The following is a 26,655-nucleotide window of genomic DNA, read 5'->3' as shown; positions in this document are numbered from 1 at the left end:
GTATTAGTATTTAGGAAGACACTTGAGTGCAATAGTGTTATTGTCTATGTCTCTTTGAAGGTTGTGGTAACCTGTGTCTGAACTGTTAACGGATAAATTACCCTGGATGTTTGGAAGAAGGAAAGTTAAACCAATTGTTTTCTCAGGCCAAAAGGCTGCAGGAAATGTATAAAACCCTGGGACACGATCTTTCTTCATCTCAGATCTGCTCTGGGTTTCAAGAGGGGGAAACCTTAAGCCACAAGGATTGAGATCCCCAGTCACTGACTGGAGTCACCCTGAATATGGACATTGGACTATTACATATGGACTGTTTCTAAAAGGACTTTTGGCCACTACAAGCTCAGCTCTGCTCTGTATCTGAACCTCAAGAATTGAACCCAAGTCTATCTGTATATTGATCTTTTAACCAACATGCTCTCTCTTTTTTCTTTTTTAATAAATTTTAGTTTAGGTAACAAGAATTGACTGTAAGCGTGTATTTGGCTGATCCTTTGGGATTGGAAGAACCTTTTCTTTTATATGACGAGATAAGATTTTCAGTAATCACCATAATATCTGACGCGTGTCTGGGTGGACGCCGGAGGCTGGTACTTTAAGGGCACTGCGTTGTGTGGACGTCTGAGTACCCAGGGAAGGGCTAGAGAAGCTGGTTTGGGCTGGCTGGGTAAATCTACATATTGGAATATCCACCAGCGTTTGGGGTTTGTCTGCCCCGGTCTGTTTGCAGATCTCCCTGATTGAGTGACCTCAGCTGGCTCCCACGGGCAGCACCATCAAACCATCCGACAGCCCAGGGCCCGACACCCTCGCACAAGCCAGGTAGGAGGCGGTGGAGCGGGTCACTGGGAAGAGCCTGGGTGGAGAGAGCAGAAAAGGCAGCGTCAGCGACTGCTCCATCAGGACGCCTCCTGGGGCCTCCTTCATGGAGATCCCTGGGGCAGCACCCAACCCTCCACCCCACAGGGGCTCGGACAGAGCCACCCTGCAACCCCCCCGCTCCCCCGCCCCCCGTGTGCCCTGCCCCCCCCAGCTCCGCCCTGCCAACCCCCTGCTCCCCTGCCCCCCGTGTGCCCTGCCCCCCAGCCCTGCCCTGCAGACGTGGACCTTGCCCGAGATGTCCCCAATACGGGGATGGTGCTGCAGACTCACAGGACTGTCCGGTAGGGCTCTCACTGATTGTCCCTCCAGGGACTCTAAGGAAACCAGCGTCCGGCTGGGCTGGGCTGGCTGGGTGCCTTCTCACAGATCCATGGCTTTCGATCGTAGCACAAGTCCCTGTTTATGACGCCATTTCTTATTGCTCCACACGTATAGCCGTAACTCGGGTAGCTCCAGTCTCTGGAAAGAGAAGGGGCATTGCTGAGACGGCCCGGCCCGCCCCACGCTGGCTGTCAGCTCTGCCACCCTGGCGCACTAAGGCCAGGTCACCCAGCGACAGCCGCAGCCCACCCAGGAGCCCCTCCTTCAGCGAAAGCGACACCCACTCGTCACGGAAACCCGGGGGATGGAGACTCCGCCGCGTGCCTGGGTGAGTTGTTCCACTGGTTAACTCCCCGCCCGGTTTTCTGCCTTATTTCCTGTCTGATTTTTGTCTCTCTTCGTCTTCCAGCCACTGGGGCTTGTTCTGCTCTCGTCTGCAGCAAGATTGAGGAGCCGCCTGCCACCAGAAATCTGCTCTGTATGTAGGTGCCCTGGGTCCAGATCCACAAAGACACGCAAGTCCCAGGCCTAGGCACCCTGCGCTGCAGAAAATCCCCCCTCGGCTGCCGCTGAGCCCTGGAGGAGCCTAAAGTCACTCAGCACCTAACCTTTGGCTGTCAAGGTTTCCTGGCCCTGGCTGCTGTGGTCACAGCTGAGCTTCTGCCTTGGAATCCTGTCCCCCCTGGGCATTCACACCTCCCCTGCCTGCTGCTGCTTCTGCCGGCTCCCTTCAGCCTCTCCTGCCCCTCTCGGTGGGCTTGGCACAGGGCTCGTCTCCCTGTCCACCCTGGTCCAGTCGTGCTGCTTCTGCCCCCGGCTCTGCGGTGACTCAGCTCTGCCTCTCCATACTCAGCTTCATGGATTCCCAGGCCAGAAGGGACCACCGTGCAAATCTAGTCTGACCCCCTGCACAGCATGGGCCCTAGGACCGGCCTGACCCCCTGCACAGCACGGGCCCTAGGACCGGCCTGACCCCCTGCACAGTGCGGGCCCTAGGGCTGGCCTGACCCCCTGCACAGCGTGGGCTAGAGACCTGCCCCTGTACGGGGAGACTTTGGCAAACCAGTCAAGTGCCTGAAACTACTATGGCTTATTGCGAAAAGCAGCCAAGTCAACAGGCTTAGCTTAACGAAGGTGGGGGTGCCACAGAAAGGGCAGCTTGACCCCACATCCTTCCTGATAAGAATTGTGTTGAAGTTGCTGATACATGCATCTTAGAAGAGTAGGATGTGCCCCAGGAATGTCTATTGGGGCCTCAAGGCTGCAAACTCTGGAAAAACCCACACCTGGTTAATCGATAATCAGAAGGAACCTCTCGCTTCACCATTGAAACTGCTTACTTAACAAGTTTGCTTTAAGGGACATGTCATTCTATTACTAATGTATAAATAAGGGGAAAAAGTTTGAGGTAGTGGGTCTCTTCAGGACTGGACTCTCTCTTCTCTCTCTGGATGCATCGTGTGTTCCCCACTAGCAGACGGGCTGCCGCTGTGCCACTCGAGAGCCACACTCAGCTTTGGTAATTATCAAGGGTTGGGGCTGTTTTACTAACCTGTTGCGGACGCGTGTATAAGTGCTTGAGACTAAGTCAAGTTTAGCTTTAAGTGAAAGCACGCTTGTGTTATCCTGTTTATGCCAGTCATCTATCGGTCGGACGGCCGTGTCTCCCCTGATTTATTTCCTGACACCACCTCGCACAGAGTAAAAGTTACCAAGAGCTTTGGGCTGACAGCCCCCAGATAATTCCTAGGGCAGATCTCTTAGAAAAAGATCCCATCTTGATTTAAACATGGTCAGTGATGGAGAATCGCCATGGCCCTTCTAAATGTTCTACGCTGATAAAATTTATTTATTTAATAGACCAACAGACAATAAATTATACATTTTCTGTATACATAATAAAAACTATTCATAAAATTGTCCAATTACAGGCCTATATAATTTAACTACAATGAAGTATTAACAATCTTCTCGTTTTTGATTATGAATGTAATCTGAGAGTCTCTGGATTAAGTTTAGAAGTGTGAGCAACATGGGTGATGTCGTGGTGGGAGTCTGCTATAGACCACCGGACCAGGGGGATGAGGTGGATGAGGCTTTCTTCCGACAACTCATGGAAGTTACTAGATCGCACGCCCTGGTTCTCATGGGAGACTTCAATCACCCTGATATCTGCTGGGAGAGCAATAATGCGGTGCACAGACAATCCAGGAAGTTTTTGGAAAGTGTAGGGGACAATTTCCTGGTGCAAGTGCTGGAGGAACCAACTAGGGGCAGAGCTCTTCTTGACCTGCTGCTCACAAACCGGGAAGAATTAGTAGGGGAAGCTAAAGTGGATGGGAACCTGGGAGGCAGTGACCATGAGATGGTCGACTTCAGGATCCTGAGACAGGAAAGAAAGGAGAGCAGCAGAATACGGACCCTGGACCTCAGAAAAGCAGACTTTGACTCCCTCAGGGAACTGATGGGCAGGATCCCCTGGGAGAATAACATGAGGGGGAAAGAAGTCCAGGAGAGCTGGCTGTATTTTAAAGAATCCTTATTGAGGTTACAGGGACAAACCATCCCGATGTGTAGAAAGAATAGTAAATATGGCAGGCGACCAAGTTGGCTTCACAGTGAAATCCTTGCTGATCTTAAACACAAAAAAGAAGCTTACAAGAAGTGGAAGAATGGACAAATGACCAGGGAAGAGTATAAAAATATTGCTCGGGCATGCAGGAATGAAATCAGGAAGGCCAAATCACACCTGGAGTTGTAGCTAGCAAGAGATGTTAGGAGTAACAAGAAGGGTTTCTTCATAGAATCATAGAATCATAGAATCATAGAATATCAGGGTTGGAAGGGACCCCAGAAGGTCATCTGGTCCAACCCCCTGCTCAAAGCAGGACCAAGTCCCAGTTAAATCATCCCAGCCAGGGCTTTGTCAAGCCTGACCTTAAAAACCTGTAAGGAAGGAGATTCTACCACCTCCCTAGGTAACGCATTCCAGTGTTTCACCACCCTCTTAGTGAAAAAGTTTTTCCTAATATCCAATCTAAACCTCCCCCATTGCAACTTCAGGTATGTTAGCAACAAGAAGAAAGTCAAGGATAGTGTGGGCCCCTTACTGAATGAGGGAGGCAACCTAGTGACAGAGGATGTGGAAAAAGCTAATGTACTCAATGCTTTTTTTGCCTCTGTCTTCACGAACAAGGTCAGCTCCCAGACTGCTGCACTGGGCAGCACAACATGGGGAGGAGATGACCAGCCCTCTGTGGAAGAGGAAGTGGTTCGGGACTATTTAGAAAAGCTGGACGTGCACAAGTCCATCGGGCCGGATGCGTTGCATCCGAGAGTGCTAAAGGAGTTGGCAGATGTGATTGCAGAGCCATTGGCCATTATCTTTGAAAACTCATGGCGATCGGGGGAAGTCCTGGAAGACGGGAAAAAGACTAATGTAGTGCCCATCTTTCAAAAAGGGAAGAAGGAGGATCCTGGGAACTACAGGCCGGTCAGCCTCACCTCAGTCCCTAGAAAAATCATGGAGCAGGTCCTCAAGGAATCAGTTCTGAAGCACTTAGAGGAGAGGAAAGTGATCAGGAACAGTCAGCATGGATTCACCAAGGGCAAGTCATGCCTGACTAATCTAACTGCCTTCTATGTTGAGATAACTGGCTCTTTGGACATGAGGAAAGCAGTGGACATGTTATTCCTTGACTTTAACAAAGCTTTGGACACGGTCTCCCACAGTATCCTTGCCAGCAAGTTAAAGAAGTATGGGCTGGATGAATGGACTATAAGGTGGATAGAAAGCTGGCTAGATTGTCGGGCTCAACGGGTAGTGATCAATGGCTCCATGTCTAGTTGGCAGCCGGTATCAAGTGGAGTGCCCCAAGGGTCAGTCGTGGGGCCAGTTTTGTTCAATATCTTCATAAATGATCTGGAGGATGGTGTGGATTGCACCCTCAGCAAGTTTGCAGATGACACTAAACTGGGAGGAGAGGTAGATACGCTGGAGGGTAGGGATAGGATCCAGAGGGACCTAGACAAATTAGAGGATTGGGCCAAAAGAAATCTGATGAGGTTCAACAAGGAGAAGTGCAGAGTCCTGCACTTAGGATGGAAGAATCCAATGCACCACTACAGACTAGGGACCGAATGGCTCGGCAGCAGTTCTGCAGAAAAGGACCTAGGGGTGACAGTGGCCGAGAAGCTGGATATGAGTCAACAGTTGCCAAGAAGGCCAATGGCATTTTGGGAAGTATATGTAGGGACGTTGCCAGCAGATCAAGGGACATAATCGTTCCCCTCTATTCAACATTGGTGAGGCCTCCTCTGGAGTACTATGTCCAGTTTTGGGCCCCACACTACAAGAAGGATGTGGAAAAATTGGAAAGCGTCCAGCGGAGGGCAACAAAAATGATTAGGGGACTAGAACACATGACTTATGAGGAGAGGCTGAGGGAACTGGGGAGGTTTAGTCTGCGGAAGAGAAGAAAGAGGGGGGATTTGATAGCTGCTTTCTACTACCTCAAAGGGAGTTGCAAAGAAGATGGATTTAGACTGTTCTCAGTGGTAGCAGATGACAGAACGAGGAGCAATGGTCTCAAGTTGCAGTGGGGGAGGTTTAGGTTGGATATTAGGAAAAACTTTTTCACTAGGAGGGTGGTGAAGCACTGGAATGCGTTTCCTAGGGAGGTGGTGGAATCTCCTTCCTTAGAAGTTTTTAAGGCCCAGCTTGACAAAGCCCTGGCTGGGATGATTGAGTTGGGGATTGGTCCTGCTTTGAGCAGGGGGATGGACTAGATGACCTCATTAGGTCCCTTCCAACCCTGATATTCTATGATTCTATGATAAGTAGACAAGAATAAAGGTATAACATAAAGTACAATAATAATAAAAATCAACTATAAATAAAAGTATATAACTGCAATGTTTTCAAATTTCATACCATGAAATGCGAATATATATATTTTTTTGCCTTTCGAAGTGTAGGAGTGCCATTTCGGTCTTTGGGGAGGCCGAAGAACGATGTAGAAAGCGATGGAACTTTTTAAAACTTCCTAGCTCGCTCGTGAGAGTGTTTGAGACTGTTCTATCGTGGGAGTGGTTACCTCTACCACTCACCGCGCAAGACCGGCTACTTACCAGACTGGTGGTGGGGTATATGTAGGGCAGCACGCATCTATACGTAATTGTAGTAGTTTACAATTTGCGATAACTCAAATTAACTTGCATCTGTTATTATTCACGAATCAGGAAAATTATTTTTATAGATTTTTTTTATTGTGGCCACGATTAAGAAAAGGAAGTACGATGAAGACTACATCATGTATGGTTTCACCATCATGGAAAAAAAACGGGATCGATCATCCTCAATGCGTAGTATGCCACGCAGTTCTCAGCAATGATGCCTTGAGACCTAGTTGTCTTGAGCGACGCTTGACAAAGAACCACAGCGCTTTGAAAGACAGACGAAAAGAGCTTTTTGCTGCTAAACTTCAAAGTTTAAAACGCATGAAGCTGGACACTACTGGAGCTTTTCATCAAATGTCGGCCAAAGTGGTAGAAGCATCTTATGCACTGTCATTGCTCATCGCTAAAGCCAAGAAAGCGCACGTAATAGGAGAAACTTTTGTGAAGCCTTGCTTGTTGAAAGCAGCTGATATTGTGCTTGGTGCCGAAAGCAAGAAAAAAATATTGAAAATTTCGCTTTCCGACAATTCCGTGAAATGTTGCGTCGATGACATGGTGAAAGATTTAAAACTTCAAGTTGTGGAGGCAGTGAAAGCTTCTTCTTTTTTCGCATTTCAGTGCGACGATACCACTGATGTAGCACAATGCTGTCAGTTGCTCGTCTACGTTTAATTCATTAACGATGGAACTGTGAAAGAAGAACTGCTTTTTTCGAAGGAATTGACGACCATATCAAAGACCTCTGATGTTGTTATGAAAACGGTTTCCGACTTTTTTGAAGAAAATGGACTTTCATGGGAAAAACTGGTTGGTGTATGCACAGACAGTGCATCAGCGATGCTTGGCTCTCGCTCTGGATTTGTGACATTGGTGAAAGAAAAAAATCCAGCTGTAACCATGACTCACTGCGTCATACACATACAAGCGTTGGCTGCTAAAACCCTTCCAGATGACCTACGTGACTTATTGAATTTGGCCATCAAAGTTGTAGATTTTGTGAAGAGCAGCGCTTTAAATACGAGACTTTTTGCAGCTCTTTGCGCGGACTTGGGAGTGGATCATAAAATTGTTTTGTTTCACATGGAGATACGATGGCTTTCCAAAGGGAACATGCTTTTGAGATTATTCGAACTGAAAGACAAAGTGGAAATTTTCCTCAAGCAACAGAAAAAAGAAGAATTATATCATGCGTTTATGGACCAAACGTTTCAACTTTCACTGGCATACCTCGTGGACATTTTTGAATTTTTGAACAATCTCAATTTGAAGCTGCAAGGAAACAACGCTGCAAACATTATAGCGCACCACGATGCCATCAAAGTGTTTATGGAAAAAATCAAGCTTTGGAAACGTCAAACGCAAGCTCAGATGTCTAGCTTTTCGTCTTTTCCAACATTTTCATCACTCACTGAAAATGAAGGTTTCCAAGAAGTTTGTAAAGAGGATGTGAAGAACAAAAGTGTGTTTCATCTGGACTGCCTTGCTGACGAATTCATCCGCTATTTTCCAGACAACTTTTCTGGCAACCCCATTCATAAATTAGTACATAATCCGTTCAACGTTGATGTCGATTCATTGCCAGAAGTATTGCAAGTACAAGCACTCAGAATGAAATACGATTCAAGTGCGAAAGATATTTTTGAAAACTTACACCTGGAGGAATTTTGGATGAAATATTTCCCAATTTACCTGAAAGTTGGAGAAGAAGTGCTACATATACTTCTTCCGTTTTTGTCAATGTACCTCTGTGAAAAAAGCTTTTCAAGTTTAGTCATAATAAAAACGAAACAAAGGAATGAACTGGACGTTGAAAACAATTTGCGTTGCGCACTTTCATCTTTCAAACCTAGGATTTCCCAACTCGTGAAGAAAATGCAGCATCACCCTTCACATTGAATTTGTTTTGTTTATGTTATTTCTTGTTTTAAATTACATTTTTGTTAAACTTTTGTGCCAAGAAAAATTATTTGTGCTTATTTTTAATTTTAAGTACAAAATTTTATATCAAGTTTTTGTGTTTATTTTTAATTTTAAATCACTAATTGAATTTGTTAAAAGGGGGGTTGGATGATGGTAAAGGAGAGGTGGGGGCGTGAGGGTTTCTCGAAAATTAAAAAGGGGGCGTGATGCCAAAAAGTTTGGGAACGAATGGTTTAAAAAGTTAGGAAAGAAGTCTTTGTAAAAAAAGAAGCAAAGCGAAGAGGTGACTGACCCTTCGGGCATGGCTAAGGCAGAGTACAGTGCATGGATCACTGCTCGCCTTATCTGCTAGTCTGATCTGTTTTTAAAATGTAGAGCAGGGGTGGCCAACCTGGGGCTCCGGAGCCACATGCGGCTCGTCAGAGGCTAATATGCGGCTCCTTGTCTAGGCACCGACTCCGGGGCTGGAGCTACGGGCGCCAACTTTCCAGTGTGCCGGGGGGGGGGGGGGGGGCTCACTGCTCAACCCCTGGCTCTGCCACAGGCCCTGCCCCCACTCACCCCTTCCTGCCCCCTCCCCTGAGCCTGCCGTGCCCTCGCTCCTCCCTCCCCCCAGAGCCTCCTGCACCCCAGGAAACAGCTGATGGGGAGGGAGGGGGAGGTGCTGATCCGCAGGGCTGCCGGTGGGTGGGAGGCGCTCGGAGTGGGGGGGGGGATGATGGGGGGCTGCTGACATGTTACTGTGGCTCTTTGCAAGAACATTGGTAAATTCTGGCTCCTTCTCAGGCTCAGGCTGGCCCCCCCGATTAGAGACAGCCACAGCTCCAGCCTGCGCTGTATTAATTTAATAAAATCTATGGGCCCAAAACAAACACAGGAGCTTGTCCCTGTGTCTCAGCACAAGGGTTGCAAACATCTAAAAACAAAGACATTCTAATCATGCAACAGAAAAATTCATACTTAAATCTAAAAGTCCTAAGAAAATGAAAGCTTAATAGAACTTTCACACGGATTTGTTGAAAAGTGGGGAGGAAAATCAACTTCTCTCTGATCCACTGGATTACAGAATATGGGGAATATAAACTAGCTGTTAACACGGTTCTGTGCTTTTCACTCTGGGGCGTTTCTCCATGCTCTTTTTTTTTTATTGAAACACACATGTAAAAATGTTAAAGAAAGGGATGTGTCTTCACATAGGCTTATCTTTTAAAGTGTTTATTCCTTTACAAATCTTAATATAACTTTCGCTTGTATTGTTAAAAAGTGGGTGAAGAAACAAACTTCTTCTCTCTGATCCACTGGTTTACAGAATAAGGGGAATATAAACTGGCTGTTACTAAGGACCTGTGGTTTTAACCCTGGGGTGTTTCTGCATGCTCTATTTTATTAAAACACACCTATAAAAGTGTTAAATAAAGGGATGTGTCTTCACATAGGCTTGTCTTTTAAAGTGTTTATTCCTTTACAAAACTTCATATAACTTTCACTTGCTTTTGTTAAAAAGTGGGGGAGAAGCAGCCTTCTTCTCTCTGATCCACTGGCTCACAGATGCTGTTTTTGCTAATGGGCTTTGCTGCAGCTTCAAATTCTCCTCACTAAAAAATGACCAATGTTAGTCTAAAACATAGGGGGGGAAACTTTAAAAACTGTTGTTACTAAGGGCTTATGGTTTTAAGCTTTATTAAAGCACCTCTGTAAAAGTGCTACATGGCGGGAGAGATGCTTGGGGTCTGTTTTTTTAGATAAGAATAAGGCAGTTAAAGGGGGGTACTGAGGGGAGGGAGATGGCTCGTGTTTAAAAACCTTGGGACTACAGGATTGGTTCAGGAAAATGTAGTCTATGACGCAGCTGTAGAGCAGCATCTGATTGGTCCGACCCAAAGGCGGCGATAACTAGCCTGAGGGGTTGTGAGCCTAGGGAGCTCCCTCTTACCCCTGCGACTGTTCCTGGGGTAAGAGCTCTCTCTCTCTCTGACTCAACCACGTGCTGCCTGTCTTTGCCCTTTGCAGAGGGGCTTTCTTTCCCCTTTTCTTCCCTGTTCTCTGTTTTAACCTATCTTTATATGTTTCTCTTTTATTTAATGTTTTTAAATGCTCTTTTCTTAACCTACCAGACCAGTGGGGTACAGGAGTCTGGTAGAAGGCAAATACACTGGCCACTGGATGAATAGTTTTCAGTTCCCTGAGTGACCAGAGCAGGGGCTGCACGAGAGCAATCAGGAACCCGCTAGAATCAATTATGGCAGGCAGACTAATCAGGACACCTGGTTTAAAAAGGACCTCCCATCAGTTAGTGGAGGGGTGCAAGGAGCGGGGAGTGAGAAGGCGTGCTGCTGGAGGACGGAGGAGTACAAGCGTGATCAGGGTTCAGGAGGAAGATTCTGCTGTGAGGATAAAGACGGTGCTGGGGGGAGGCCCTGGGGAAGTCGCCCGGGGAATTGTAGCTGTCACGCAGCTGATACGGGGGACATTGTAGACAGCTGCTATCCACAGGGCCCTGGGCTGGAACCCAGTGTAGAGGGCGGGCCCGGGTTCCCCCGATCCCCCCAACTCCTCATCGGACACAGGAGGAGTTGACCTGGTCTGTGAGCAACACCAGAAGGGAAGGTCTCATTTGGAAAGGGGTCAGGCCTGTCCCCGACCCGCTAGGCGGATCAGCAGAGACTGCGGGGATTGGTCTCCATTTCCCCCATGCTGGCCAGCAATGAGGTTAGCTGAGCGAACGGCAGGTTTGAGCCTCTAGCAGAAGTGGCCAAACTGAGGGCTGCTGTGAACCTCTGCGGCGACCAAATCCGCCAAAAAGCGCAGGACCCCCCAAGGCAGAGGAGGAACTTCGTCACACCTTGTATTTAATATTTTAAATGCTTTTCTATTAACCTCCCTTTACTTTTTTACCATGTGCTTACTAAATACTCTTTGCTTTAGTAAATGCCCTTTTTTGCCTTGTGTGTTCTTTTTTAACCCCTCTTTATATTTTTCTCTTTTATTTAACTCTTTTTAAAGGCTCTTAAACTACCCTTATATTTAATACACCTTTTAAATTTATCTCAAAAATTTTGTTCTTTAATAACATGCCAAATTAGGCATTTAAAATCATCTCTCCTTACTAAACCTAACCAAAAGTCTATTTTCTTTAATAACCATTCTTTCCTTTTTTCCTCTTAACCTTACCAAAGCTTTCTTTTTTTAATCTTTAAGCTCTCTCACTCTATTCTTTCAACCTTTTTCTCTAAACAATCAACCAAAAGTATCAAAGCACAAGCATGCAACATTCCCCCTATTCAAACATAAAAAATAATTTTAAAAAATTCAAAATGGCTGACAGCGCCAAACTTCTACACCAACGGAAACAGGAATGTAGGGTGGGACATGAGCCCTAAAGGGGGCATGGAAACCTGTCAAAAATGCATGGTGATGAATACTATCGAGCCGTATACTACTCGGGGGAGTGAAATGGTGTTATCCATGTTACCTTTATTGTATGACTAAAGGGCAGCCGAACCATGCTGAGCCGGTCCTGATTGAGGGGGTCGCCCTCAACTGAAAGGAGCTTGCTAAGCCAGGGGCTCGAATGCCAGAGCCCTCCCCTGTGAAAGTATAGAATCATAGAATCATAGAATATCAGGGTTGGAAGGGACCCCAGAAGGTCATCTAGTCCAACCCCCTGCTCGAAGCAGGACCAAGTCCCAGTTAAATCATCCCAGCCAGGGCTGTGTCAAGCCTGACCTTAAAAACCTCTAAGGAAGGAGATTCTACCACCTCCCTAGGTAACGCATTCCAGTGCTTCACCACCCTCCTAGTGAAAAAGTTTTTCCTAATATCCAATCTAAACCTCCCCCATTGCAACTTGAGACCATTACTCCTCGTTCTGTCATCTGCTACCATTGAGAACAGTCTAGAGCCATCCTCTTTGGAACCCCCTTTCAGGTAGTTGAAAGCAGCTATCAAATCCCCCCTCATTCTTCTCTTCTGCAGACTAAACAATCCCAGCTCCCTCAGCCTCTCCTCATAACTCATGTGCTCTAGACCCCTAATCATTTTTGTTGCCCTTCGCTGGACTCTCTCCAATTTATCCACATCCTTCTTGTAGTGTGGGGCCCAAAACTGGACACAGTACTCCAGATGAGGCCTCACCAGTGTCGAATAGAGGGGAACGATCACGTCCCTCGATCTGCTGGCAATGCCCCTACTTATACGTCCCAAAATGCCATTGGCCTTCTTGGCAACAAGGGCACACTGCTGACTCATATCCAGCTTCTCGTCCACTGTCACCCCTAGGTCCTTTTCCGCAGAACTGCTGCCTAGCCATTCGGTCCCTAGTCTGTAGCGGTGCATTGGATTCTTCCATCCTAAGTGCAGGACCCTGCACTTATCCTTATTAAACCTCATCAGATTTCTTTTGGCCCAATCCTCCAATTTGTCTAGGTCCTTCTGTATCCTATCCCTCCCCTCCAGCGTATCTACCACTCCTCCCAGTTTAGTATCATCTGCAAATTTGCTGAGAGTGCAATCCACACCATCCTCCAGATCATTTATAAAGATATTGAACAAAACCGGCCCCAGGACCGACCCCTGGGGCACTCCACTTGACACCGGCTGCCAACTAGACATGGAGCCATTGATCACTACCCGTTGAGCCCGACAATCTAGCCAGCTTTCTACCCACCTTATAGTGCATTCATCCAGCCCATACTTCCTTAACTTGCTGACAAGAATACTGTGGGAGACCGTGTCAAAAGCTTTGCTAAAGTCAAGAAACAATACATCCACTGCTTTCCCTTCATCCACAGAACCAGTAATCTCATCATAAAAGGCGATTAGATTAGTCAGGCATGACCTTCCCTTGGTGAATCCATGCTGACTGTTCCTGATCACTTTCCTCTCATGTAAGTGCTTCAGGATTGATTCTTTGAGGACCTGCTCCATGATTTTTCCAGGGACTGAGGTGAGGCTGACTGGCCTGTAGTTCCCAGGATCCTCCTTCTTCCCTTTTTTAAAGATTGGCACTACATTAGCCTTTTTCCAGTCATCCGGGACTTCCCCCGTTCTCCACGAGTTTTCAAAGATAATGGCCAAGGGCTCTGCAATCACAGCCGCCAATTCCTTCAGCACTCTCGGATGCAACTCGTCCGGCCCCATGGACTTGTGCACGTCCAGCTTTTCTAAATAGTCCCTAACCACCTCTATCTCCACAGAGGGCTGGCCATCTCTTCCCCATTCTGTGATGCCCAGCGCAGCAGTCTGGGAGCTGACCTTGTTAGTGAAGACAGAGGCAAAAAAAGCATTGAGCACATTAGTTTTTTCCACATCCTCTGTCACTAGGTTGCCTCCCTCATTCAGTAAGGGGCCCACACTTTCCTTGGCTTTCTTCTTGTTGCCAACATACCTGAAGAAGTAAGAGGGGTGGGGACAGGTGTCCCTGCTAGGAGGTGTGGATGATACTTAAGGGTCCCAGGTACAGTTTGACCTGCCCCTCCCCTCTGTTCACAGATACAGCTGAGTGCGGCGTCTTTTGTTATGTGCTCACTAGCACTGACATCACTTGTGGGGGGCAGCGTTTCTGCCCAGCCTGCTTCAGCAAGGCAGTTCTCTCCCCGCCCCACAAGAGCTGACAGTTCCTGAGAGCTGGGGGAGCCTCAAGGGACGGACGTGCCGAGGTCACAGCAGAGAGGCAGGAGGCAGTGGAAGATGACAGGGTGCACTGGAGCAGCGAGTGGCTGGCAGAGCAGCGAGCGGGTTGGCCAGAGGAACCGCGGCTGGCAGGGCAGCCAGACAGGGCAAGTGCTCAGAGGCCGGAGCAGGCCAGGTGCCTTCTCCCCCGGGTGGGAGGGGAACTCACACAGCTGCGCCTCTGAACCCTGGGTCCTCACTGACCCAGGACAACCCCTGTGAGTGGGGTGTGGTGAGGGAGCAGAGGGGGACACAGAAAGGGAACTGTTGGTTGTAGATCTCAAGAACACGAGACGGAAGCTCTGCCCCACGCACTCTGGGCTGGGCGTCCTGCTCACAGTTTATGTTTATGTATCCTGCTTGTGGCATTTTCCCTAATTAATGTCAGGTGACTTTTTCCTTTCATTAAAAGTTTCTTTCCTACACTCAGCCTCAGAGTTTGTGAGAGGGGAAGTTTTGCCTCTCGAGGTGCCCAGGGGTGGGGGTGTAATTGTCCTAGGTCACTGGGTGGGGGCTCGAGCCGGTTTTGTGTTGGATAGATGGAAAGGAACCCCCAGATATTGAACCCGGCCCTGGTTGCTGCCGGCTCCACCTGGCAGAAGGTTTACAAATGGAACTAATACGGCACATGTTAGATGGATTAAAAACTGGCTCACTGGGAGGTTGCAAAATGTCTTTGTTCCCAATGAGCGGGGCCATTTCTAGTGGGGGCTCCCAAAAATCGGTTCCTGGTCCAACACTTCAATATTATCAAGAATCTAGATCATGATATAAAATCTTGGCTGGTAAATATGCAGGTGACACAAAGATTGGTGGGGTGGTGAGTAATGAAGAAGACAGGAGACTGTCACAGTCATCTGTATTGTCTGGTTAAATGGTCACTATCCAGCAAAATGTGATTTAATACAGCCAAATGCATGGCAGTGCATCTGGGAACCAAGAACACTGGTTATTTCTACAGGAAGTGTGTAACGTTATTGACGTGAACTGTGACCGTATAGATCATTGATGCAACCACTGTTATATATTTGCAGCAGATTTTGTACAAAGGTTGTCATGTGAGGTGTCTATGGAAAGGTTATAATTTGCTGATTATGATTATGCTATCTGTATGGGTGTGTCATTTTTGTAGTTGAAGTTATGAATATTGGCTATGTACTTGTATCTTAATGTGTTTTCATAGAATCATGGAATATCAAGGTTGGAAGGGACCTCAGGAGGTCATCTAGTCCAACCCCCTGCTCAAAGCAGAACCAATCCCCAATTTTTGCCCCAGATCCCTAAATGGCCCCCTCAAGGATTGAACTCACAACCCTGGGTTTAGCAGGCCAATGTTCAAACCACTGAGCTATCCCTCCCCCTTCAGTAGCCTCAGTGAACCATTTGGTCAGCTTCTTGACAAAGGACTATTCTCAGTAAGTGCCCAGCCAAGAAACACTTAACTGACAATGAACTTTGGGGGACGCCAATCCACATCTGAGCTTTCCTGGGAACGTTCAAACTAACATGTAAACAATGGTGTCGGCCTGTAAAGAACTGAGTCATGCATGGACATGTGACTCCAAACTGCATCTTGCCGCTGTGTCCGTCTATGGGCAGAGAATATAAAATGCCCTGAAAACACCTCCATCTTGTCTTCAATCCTGCTTCTTACTTCTGGAGGAACCTTACTGCAAACTGAAGCTCTGAACAAAGGACTGAATGACCCATCCCAGCTGTGGATGTTCTCCAGAGACTTGATTTGAACCAGAAGTTTATTCCATCCCTGCTACAAGCCTGAACCAAGAACTCTGCCATTACTGGATGTCATTGATTCCATTTAACCAATCCTAGCTCTCGTCTCTATCTTTTTCCTTTTACGAATAAACCTTTAGATTTTAGATTCTAAGGGAGTGGCAGCAGCGTGATTTGTGGGTAAGATCTGATTTGTATATTGACCTGGGTCTGGGGCTTGGTCCTTTGGGATCGAGGGAATCTTTTTTCTTTTCTTGGGGTTTTGGTTTTCATAACCGTTTGTCCCCATAACGAGTGGCCCTGGTGGGGATACTGGGAACCTGGAGTGTCTAAGGGAATTGCTTGGGTGACGTGTGGTTAGCCAGTGGGGTAAAACCAAAGTCCTCTCTGTCTGGCTGGTTTGGTGTGCCTTAGAGGTGGAGAAACCCCAGCCTTGGGCTGTAATTGCTCTGCTTGAAGCAATTTGTCCTGAATTGGTACTCTCAGAAGTGTCCCACCAAGGGCAGCATTGTTACAACATGAGACTTTGTCTTGGGAAGCAGCGACTCACAAAAGGACTTTGTGTGGCCTCAACGTGAGCCGTGAGTACAAGACTGTGGCAGAAAGGGCTAACGTGCTCCATGGGTGTATAAAAAAAGGGACTTTTCGGTAGAAATAAGGAAGTGATCTTAGCCTGACCATGCTGTGTACAGAGGCGATACCAGAATACCGTGTCCAGTCCTGGTGTCTGCACCTGAAGAAGGATGTGGAAATACCAGAGAATGTTGAGAGGAGGGTCACAAAAGTGATCCAGAGGATGGAAAACAGGATGTATGATCTGAGGTTTGAGGAGCCCAATCTAATCCGCTTATCAAAGACAAGGTTGAGAGGTGACGCCGTCTCAGTGTCTAGGTTCTGACACATGGAAAAGAGAGCTGACACCAAGGGGCCTTTCAGGGTAGCAGACAAAGCCATAACAAGGTCCAATGGCTGGAAGTTGGAGTTGGACAAATTCAACCTTGAAATAAGATGCTGTTTCCTAGCTGTGAGGGTGATTAACCACCAGAACAGCTCACCATGGCAGGTGGTGGTGTCTCCATGGCCTGGAGTCTTTAAAGCGAGGTCAGATAGCTTTCTAGACGATATGTTTAGTGCATCTTTGGGGAGCAGCGCTCTGGCCTGTGTGTGACGGACGTCAGGCTAGATGAACACCGTGGTCCCTTCTGGTCTATGAATAAATTACTGGTTGGGACTGTCCTCTGTGTGCCCACACTGAATGTGATCAGGTCGTGATCACTGGTCTCTAGACAACCACCAGCTTCCAGTCTAGTGATGAATTCAGCTGTATCCATCAGAATGAGGGCCAAAATAGCTACCCCGTGTTGTGGGTAAGAACATAAGAGCGGCCAGAGGAGGTCAGACCAAAGGTCCATCTAGCCCAGTATCCTGTCTCCCAACAGTGGCCAATGCCAGGTGCTTCAGAGGGAATGCACAGAACAGATAATCATCAAGTGATCCATCCCCGTCGCTCATTCCCAGCCTCTGGAAAACACAGGCTAGGGACACCATCCCTGCCCATCCCGGCTAATAGCCATTGATGGACCTATCTTCCATGAACTTATCTAGCTCTTTTTCGAACCCTGTTATAGTCTTGGCCTTCACAACATCCTCTGGCAAAGAGTTCCACGGGTTGGCTGAGTGTTGTGTGAAAAAATACTTTCTTTTGTTTGTTTTAAACCTGCTGCCTATTAAACACCCCCTGTGTTAGAATATTATCGCTAATGTTTAGAAACTTAAATGAGGTTTTACTACTGGCTGCAGGAGACCTCCCACACCTCTCCCAGACTGAAGTCCCTCATAACACAGGTTTTCTTCCCATGTCACAGACAAGAGGTTAGTGAGTGTCCCATTCTGTTCTCTGGTTTGATTTGGTGTCTGTAACCCGCTGGGCTTTGTTAGCACATTCATCCATAGGCATCATCCTGCACTTCTGAGTTAGCAACACCTCTAAAACAGGTGATGCTGCCTTTCATGCAGAGTGCCCCCCAAAAACCTTCCTAAAGAGGCTGTAACCAGAGAGTTTAACATCCCCGTCCTGTGACTCATCCCGCCAGGCCTCAGTGATGACAATAATACCTCATTTCTTCTCATCAATGAGAATTTCCAATTCCTCTGGCTTGTTAGCCAGATTCCCAGCATTGGGTCAGAGACAATTAAGAAATGTCTCCTCTTCACGTTCCCTGCCAGCACTGTTCAGTACATTCCTGACATCTGGATTTGTGTTTTACACTCATTTGCTCTGTGGTTTTGCCCCTTGCCCTCCCAGGAACCACCTGACTTACGCTTGGGCACTGCTGATAAAGAATTTACTCAGAGGACTTGAAACTGCTTGAAACTCGTTATTTTGCAGCTTTCAAGTACATGGTGTTGCTTTAAATATTCCCCTCTGGCAAAGGGTCCACATGAGGAACTGCAGGCCCGTTGGTTCCATTTCGGGGAAACCACTTCTAACCCTTCCAGCGCACTTTAGTCAGTGGCTTTAGCTACAGTTACCAAAGTGCATGTTTCTTTTGCATGGTGCCACTGGTTAGCAAATGGAGCATCTAGCTTAAGAAATAAATATGATACTCACTTTTCAAAGGGTGAGTTATCAACCCACTTCCACTGCCACTGTGTTTCCTTATTCCAGACTAGTCCAATCCAGTACTGGACATTAGTATTTTTCAGAAAATTCTAGGAAGAAAAGAGTTACATAATGACACCCCTGTATACAAGTGACTGCTGTGAAGAAGCAGAGAACTGCAGGGAGAGGATTAGCTGGTGGAGAAAAGGATGTTTCCATGAGCACGATCACATTGCTCCAGAAGTGGGGTTACCCAGCTAGCCAGGTGTGGGGCGGCGAACAGCATCCTCCCAGCGCGCCCTGCTATTGGTTATCCATCGTACTGGATCCCACTCACCCCAGCCCACCAGAAATGAGAGGCCCTGGGTACTCTCCCTGCTGGGACCGGCTGTGCTAACTGGGCCTACGAGTTTCCCCGAAGTGTGAGCTCAGCTGTGAAAAGTGGGCGACGGTTCCTAAGATCTCACAATACCCCTAGGACAACAAATGTGATGGGAAAAGATGGAGAAAGGAGACAGACTGAATTAGTCCAAACAAAAAGGCCCCCTGGTGTAACTCAAGGACTGCGTTAAGGCCTTGCCTGATAAACAACTGACGTGTGGGACCGAAGTCAAGGAGCCAAAATTGGTGTGTCAGAAATTAGGTCTAATTGGTGGACAAAACAAGGAGGGCAGGGGCTGTTCTACCCACTACTCCCTTCGGCATCCTTAAAGAAAGAGACTTTGGGAGACAAATTGCCTACTGGAGCCAGCTTCACCATCCTGGCTGCCCCCCCCCCGGTCTCCTGGGACCATCATTCGGACCCTGAGAGATGTCCTGTCCTGACCAGACCGGACCAGAGAGAGGGACCCAGAGGACACCAGCTCTGGCTGAGTCCTGAACACCATTTGGGATGTGAGACTTCATCTCTCCATCTCCCTTGGGTGTCCCTTTCCTTCCCCACCTTATTTCTTCCCTCCCCTGTCCTTCTCCTTTTGACTTCTGTCTAATAAGAGTCTGGGTAGCCAACCAAGACTGTACATTTTGCAGCAAGGCTGTGAGCCTGTGACCAGGGAGGCAGAGGAATGCAATGCCCTAACCAGCCCAATGGTGGTACGAGTTTGTCAGGTCTCAGAGTGGCCGATCAGACCTTGTGCTGGGCCTGAGTCTCTCTAGCAGTGAGGCTGCACGTGAGAGTCAGCACCAGAGAGAGAAGCTGCATTTTCTCTCTTTGCTGTTCTCTTCTCTCCCCTTTTGGGTGTTTGTCTCGTTTTGTCTTTTAGGAAACAGGACTGGACTTTAACAGCAGCGCTAGCCCATCTCAGCTAACGTCTTGTCCTCTCCCCAGAAGGACAGTTATCACCATCTTTGATACCATCTAGAGACTGTCAAAAGGGGGGCAGGTCCTTTTTAAAAACTCTCTCCAGCTGAAGGGAAAGGGAACAAGGGATGTTGTTCAAATGCAAGCCTTACGTAATACTTTAATTCCAAAGGCTTTAACTGTTTTGCCTTCTCTTCTGTATCTTTAATGAAAGGTTAAGAGGCTGTTGAATGGGGTGTTTGCCGGGGCTCTCAGCAGGCCGAGGTCTCTGTAGACCAAACCCTGAACGTTGTTTAAAACTGTTCAATGCTGGACAGTGACAGGGTCGTGTTAACACCTTTGACTCTTTGGGCTGCTACACTCCCTCTAAATTAATACAACAGACCTGCAGGCCCGGACCAGCCCAGCGCTCCATGGCTAGAGCGGAGGCTGGGAACTGGCCAGTGGGAGCTACGGGGACGGCGCTTGCGGATGCGGGCAGCGCACGGAGACACACTGTCCCCCTCCCGGCAGGGGCCGGGGAGACGTGCTAGCAGCCGGCCACTTCCGGGAGCGCCGTGGGGCCACAGCGGGCAGCCTGAGCCCAGCTCTGCCGCCGGTCGGGAGCCGCCTGTGGTAAGTGCCTCCCGGCTGGAGCCTGCACCTCGCACCCCCTCCCGCACCCCAACCCCCTGCCCCAGATCAGAATCCCCCCTGCACCCCAACTCCCTCCCAGACCCCGCACCCCCTCCCGCACCCCAACCCCCTGCCCCAGATCAGAATCCCCCCTGCACCCCAACTCCCTCCCAGACCCCGCAATCCCTCCCGCACCCCAACCCCCTGCCCCAGACCCCGCACCCCCTCCCACACCCCAACCCCCTGCCCCAGATCAGAATCCCGCTCCCGCACCCCAACCCCCTGCCCCAGATCAGAATCCCCCTCCTGCACCCCAACTCCCTCCCAGACCCCACACCCCCTCCTGCACCCCAACCCCCTGCCCCAGATCACAATCCCCCTCCTGCACCCCTACTCCCTCCCAGACCCTGCACCCCCTCCCGCACCCCAACCCCCTGCCCCAGCCCCTCCTGCACCAAACTCCCTTCCAGAAAGAAGACTTGTTTACAGGGACCCCACAATATCTAATAGCCCCGGGCCCACAGGAGAGTTAATCCGGCCCTGACTAGAAGTCATGGCATATGAAGAAAATTATGACTCAATTGGCATGAATGGGACTTAGTGGGACAGCTCCCATGACTCGAGTACCAGCGTTGAGGGATACAGCTTGTTCCAGAAGGACAGATATGGGGACAACGGAGGAGGTGTTTGCTGCTTGCCGCGAGGCGAAGTACGTGGCAGAACTACTGAGAGTCTCTGGGTGAGGATAACAAGGGAAAAGAACAGCAGAGATCTTATGGATGGGGGTTGTCTGTTATAGACACCAGATCAGGACGAGGAAGTGGACAAGTCATTCTACAAGCAGGTAACAGGATTAGCTAACACACATGAGCTCGTATTAATGGGGGATTTTAACTTCCCTGGTATCTGTTGTAAGACTGTGACAACAAGCTATAACATGCAAGTTCTTAGCACGTGTAGGGGACAGCTTTCTGATTCAGGAGGAGTTGAGCAAACAACGAGGGGGTCATCCATGTTGGATCTGGTGTTGACCAACAGGGATGAACCAGTTGCGACCGTGAAGGTGGGCGGGAGCTTGGGAGGAAGTGACCATGATCTGATGGAATTCAAGACCCTAAGGAAAGGAGGACACGAGAACAGCAAAACAAGGACACTGGACTTCAGAAAGGCGGATTTCAGCGGGCTCAGCGAAATCGCAGGCAGGGTCCCGTGGAGGGAAGAGAAGGAGTCGAAGGGGGCTGGCAGTTCCTAAGACCTGTAACACTCAGGCTACTCCAAGGCAGAGGAGAGAGAAGAGGAGCCGCAGGAGGCCAATGTGGCTGCACGAGGAGCTTTCTAGCTCTCTACAAACCCCACAGGGACAAATCCAAGGAACGGAGGGCGGGGCACGGCTCCAAGGGAGTGGACCTGGCAATAGTGCAAGCATGAAGGGACAAAATCAGGAAAGCCAAGGCAAGGAACGAGTTACAGCTGGCAAGGAATGTTAGAGACAACAGGAAGGGGGGTTCTTCCAATCTGTCAGACCCAAAAGAGCAATCCAGGACAGTGCGGGTGCGCTGCTCAGTGGAGAAGGTGAGCTGGTAACGCTCCTCCAGCCCCTGGATCATTGCCATTGCTCTTCTCTGAGCCCCTGCCTATTTGCCAATGCCCCCCGCCCAGCCTGGAGACACCCCCTCTTTACACAGTGTTCTGGCTGCGCTCACACCGGCCGTGCATGTACCGTACCGGCATTGTCCTCAAGTCCCAGGATTTGGTGATAAGAAGCCGAGCAGAGTTCCGTTCACAGTCTTTCTTGCTTTCTTCCCAAGTCTTCTCCTCCTTCGAGACGAACAAGCACTTTCCTCTGTACAACACCCAGTCTGCCGGGCAGCAGCCTGGAGGGAAGAGGGGATGAGATGCTCAGAGGTGCTCCTGGCCCTGAGTGCAGCTAACAGGCTCATGCCCTGGGCTGTACAAAGAAGGCCTGGTCCCTCCCCAGGGGCTCACACTCCCCCAGACTCCAGGCTGCCCCAGGAGCTGCTCCGAGCAGGTGGAGGGCGGGGCGGGAGGGTTCTCGAGGGTTTGGGGCAGGCTGGGAGCTGAGTCCCGGGCTCAGATACAAGTGTAACTGTTCATGGGGTTCAACATTTCCCTGGTGGGGTAAACGAGCCGCATCTCCCTGTCCTTTCACTCTCCCCCACCCCCGGGGATTCAGCCACCGTGAGGACGTGGGCACTGCTCCGTTACAGCTCTGGCCGGAGGGCTGGGCAGCGATGCGCAGACAGACTGAGCCCTTCTAGGGATCGGCTGTTTCCCTTGTTCTGACAGAGCTCCTTGGTCCATGTGAGCAGACAGCGACTCGCTGTCCTTGTCACCTGGCAGCCGCCTCCTCCCCGTGCCCCGCTCTGCCCGCTGGGGAGGCCCCAGGCTGTCTGCGATGGCGCGTCGTCCTCAGGGCTGGGATTCTGCCCTTGGCGAGGGTGCAGGGCCCTGGGTGTTTCCACCGCACCAGAGCCCTGGCTGGAGAGTCGCCCAGCTCGCCTGCCCGGGAGCCCGGGGCAGGACTGGCAGGGCCAGGGGCACCCTCAGGGAAGCTGATCTCATTTTTTAACACCTGGGATAGTTTATTTGCCTGGGGTGGTTGAAGCACCAAGAGCGTCACGGGCACAAAATATGACTCAACCTGCCCCCTGTGTGGGCATTTGCTACTAAAAGTCCCAAAGGCGAACGGGCCGTTGTGTGCTGGGCCCCATGGGCTGTTTGCGTGCGTCGCCCACTTCTGCACGCATGGGAGAGAGGCCTGGACCTGGATTGTGGGGCTGCAGGTCGGGTCTGAGGAGGGCCAGCAGATCGGGGGGGTGGGGGCAGGGAGAGCAGGGGGGTGCAAGCAGAGCTCAGTGGTGGAGAAGCAGCCCGAATTCAGTTAGTCCAGGTGTTATCTCTTAGCCAGACTGAATCATGGGAGCTCGGCTGACTAATTAGCATGTTCATAGTTTGTATTTGGCCAGCGCCTTTTCTCCAAAGATCCTAGCTTGTGTCTACAGATAAACCGTTAGACAGGCTACATGTAGCAGGCATTGCTTCGTGCACCCCTGAGACGCAGCCACCTCTGGGGTGGGATGCAGCGTGTTTAACAGCTGAAACAGCAGGGGGATTTAGGGGAGCTGGTTGGAACTGGGCCAGGACAGCGGGTTCACGTCCCAACTCTTATTCCATGGAACCAGCCAGTGCCCACCACCCGGGGTTTTCTGTCTCGTCTCCAGCACTGATACCCCCCCACCTCCCCCCCGCCAATACACACACACTCCCCTGCACCATGCAGACCTGGGGGCCAGCGCTGCCTGGGGGAAGAGCTGCCCCTCCTGAATGACCAGAGCCACTTGCTGCAGCACGGCCCTGGCGCTAGGTGCTCCCCCGCCCCAGGGCTCCGCTGTCCCTGCGGGGGGGGGGCGCCCCAGTGACCCCCGCCCCGGGAAGGCAGTACCTGTCTGCTCGCAGCGGCGGATGCTGGATAGGGCGCTCTCCATTTGGTTCAGCTTCTCTTTAATTTCTCTCTTCTCCTCCTGTACCCTCGCCAGCTCCTCCTTCGTTCCCTCTAACGTGGCCTCCCGCTGTCGCAGCTGCTCCTGGCTGCTGTTCTCCTCCTGCCGCATCAGCTCCAGCTCCCACCTGGCCTGCTCCAGCTCCCGCCTGGCCTGCTCCAGCTCCTGCCTGGCCTGCTCCAGCTCCCTCGCCGTCTGCGCCAGGGTCGCCCCCTTGGTGCTGACTTGCTGGGAGAGGCGGCTGCTCTCGGCCTCGTGCGCTCGGGATGCCTGCTGCAGATGCTGGGAAACCTGCCAGTCTGCAGGGGACAGACAGCGTGAGCCTGGCCGGACGCAGGGGCGCACGTGCCAGCAGGGCAGGGCGGGGCCGGGAGGGCGACTCGAGAAGTGGGCTCACTCATCCACCCCAGTAGGGCCCCAGGGGGACAGGGACCCTCCCAACTGTGGAGAACAGCCCTGTAATGCTGTTGTATCAACCAGGCAAGGTACTAACGAGCTTCAACAGGACTTTATTTTTGAAGTGGAAACCTCTTTACCAAGCTGCTGCTGCACCCTCGGTAGCTTTCTCCCAGCCTTTCAACTCCTCCCCGGTCCTTCCTGGTTCCTGTCCTTTCAGACTCCCAAAAGCCAGTGCTCCCAATTCTAATAATTACAAGCAACATCTAAACACCACATTCCCGCCTCTCTTAAGAAACTCTCCCAATTAAAATAAACATTATTGTTCCAACCACAGGAACAAATATGAAACAATTTTTTCATTTTTTGGCATGTAATATTCTGTTGGCAGAAATATTACACTGAAAACACCGTAGATACCATATAACATAGTCTTTAGTCCAGACAGGTGGTCGTCTGACAGGCCGTCTCTCAAGCCCCAGTTCCAGTGCAATGTCTTGTTGTGTTGGTACCACGGTGAAGTCATCCAATGCAGACTGGGTGTTGGCATAATCTCCTCTTGGTGCATAGGCAGTGCAAGATAAGAAGCATTCCATACTCACCCATCAGAAAGTCGATAGGTGTAAGGTCCCTTCTTCCCTATGATTTTAAGAGGAGCTGTGAATTTATGGTCCCCTTTGTGTAAAATTCCAGGTTTTCATATTCTCACGAAGGAACCACACTCAAACTTTGGTTCCTTAGCACCCCGCCGCTTCTCTGTGAAAGCCTTAGACTTTACTTGCTTATGTTCAACTGTTTTTCCGACATCATCCTCATTTGGGGCATCAGGTCGTGCATTTAACAATCCAGCAATGTTCAGTTTAGTATTCATCTGTTTCCCATGCAGTAACGCTGCGGGCAATCTTTGCGTGGTGGCGTGTCGTGTAGCCCGGTATGCTTGCAAGAAATCAGTAGCGAAGGGTATCCACAATCGCCCTTCCAGTTTAGCCATTTGCAAACTCTCTTTCAAACTTCTGTTAAATCATTCAATTTTCCCACTGGCTTGAGGGTACTATAGGGATAACCTTCTGTGTAAAATGTTCCTCTCTGCTAGAAAAGTTTCAAACTCCAGGGAAGTAAATTGACTACCATTATCTGAAACCAGTTCTTTGGGAAAAAGAAAAGGAGTACTTGTGGCACCTTAGAGACTAACCAATTTATTTGAGCATGAGCTTTCGGGGTTACCTTCCCTGCTAAAAACTGAAGAGAGGAACTTAATTACTGTAGCAGAAGAGATTTGCGATGTAAACGCTACCTCAGGCCATTTACTGAAATAGTCTATTAAAATGATGGCATAAGGGCAGTCAATTGGAGCAGTATCAAAGGGTCCTACAATGTCAATCGCCACTTTTCCCCATGCAGATTCAGGAAGAGGAACAGGCTGTAATGGAGGGTACATGTCACTGCTGTCTTATCATGCATTTCGCAAGTGACACAGGATTTTATGAGTGCTTCAGTTTGAGAGTCCATCCCTGGCCTCCAATACAGATCCCGTAGTCGTTGTTTGGTTCTGACAATTCCTGGATGAGTATCGTGTGCCAGGTGTATGAGTTTTGACTGTAATTCTTCTGGCACAAGGAGCTGGGGTGTACCTGGTAGCACACAGCTATCAAGCAAAGAAAGTTCATCCCGAACTCTAAAATAAGGCAGCAAAACCGGGTCAAGGTTTTTAGGGTGACTGGGCCATCTCTGTCAGAAATTCCCGTAGTTTTTGTTGAATTGGACACGCTGAACAAGCAGCTTGAAATTGTTCTCTTGTAACTGCAGTGAGAGCGCTTGTAATAAGCGCAAGCACGACACCCTCATCCTCCGGTGGACCCTCTGGCGAAGGCAAAGGCAGGCGAGAAAGGCAATCGGCGACCACGTTCTGGTTTCCAGGCTTATATTCCAGTTCATAACTGAAAGAGAGTAGTCCTGCAGACCCTCGAGCAATAGGGTATCCTGCTCTTCCCAGTCCTTTCGTGGTGAGCAACGACGTCAAAGGGCTGTGGTCTGTGCGCAGCTTGAACGTGCGGCCCCATGGGTAAGTTCTCCATTTTTCCGTAGCCCAGACACAAGCAAGTCCTTCTTTTTCGACTGGAGAATATTTCCTCTCAGCATTACTTAGTGTCCTTGAACCAAACGCAACCGTCCTCTCTGTGTCGTCCTCACGCAGTTGTGTGACCACAGCCCCAAGGCCATAATCAGACGCTTCAGTAGTTACAAGTGAGGGCAATGCAGGACTGAACAGTGCAAGTACTGGACTAGGTACAATCAAGTCTCTCACCGTTTTGAAACTAGCTTGTGCATCTTCTTGTCCACACTAAGGCTGAAATTCTCCGTAGTAATTCCCGTAACGGTTCAATGACAGAAGCATAATTGGGAATGAATTTTGCATACCAGGAGGTAAGACCCAAGAATGAATGTAAGGTTTGCAAATCTGTTGGAGAAGGAGCATTTGAAATTGCCAGGATATGATCTGGATCAGGCTTAAGTCC

At 49.5% G+C, this 26,655-nt stretch overlaps 1 protein-coding gene across 1 annotated transcript in view; it reads right to left on the bottom strand.

Moving 5' to 3' along the window:
- Positions 1 to 395: 395 nt before the first annotated feature.
- LOC119566738 (B-cell differentiation antigen CD72-like) overlaps positions 396 to 26,655 on the bottom strand; it is a 38,045-nt gene continuing 11,785 nt past the window's right edge. Inside the window, exons 4-8 of the mRNA XM_037903189.2 lie at positions 23,686 to 24,042; positions 21,948 to 22,096; positions 18,317 to 18,417; positions 1,153 to 1,341; positions 396 to 856 (exon numbers count right to left, since the gene is read on the bottom strand). Coding sequence (XP_037759117.1) covers positions 1,197 to 1,341; positions 18,317 to 18,417; positions 21,948 to 22,096; positions 23,686 to 24,042 — 752 coding nt within the window. The 3' untranslated portion in view covers positions 396 to 856; positions 1,153 to 1,196. The remainder of the gene's footprint in view (positions 857 to 1,152; positions 1,342 to 18,316; positions 18,418 to 21,947; positions 22,097 to 23,685; positions 24,043 to 26,655) is intronic.

Source organism: Chelonia mydas, chromosome 5, assembly GCF_015237465.2.
Source record: "Chelonia mydas isolate rCheMyd1 chromosome 5, rCheMyd1.pri.v2, whole genome shotgun sequence".
Lineage (NCBI taxonomy): Eukaryota > Metazoa > Chordata > Testudines > Cheloniidae > Chelonia > Chelonia mydas.
This window is presented reverse-complemented; position numbering and strand designations above follow the sequence as displayed.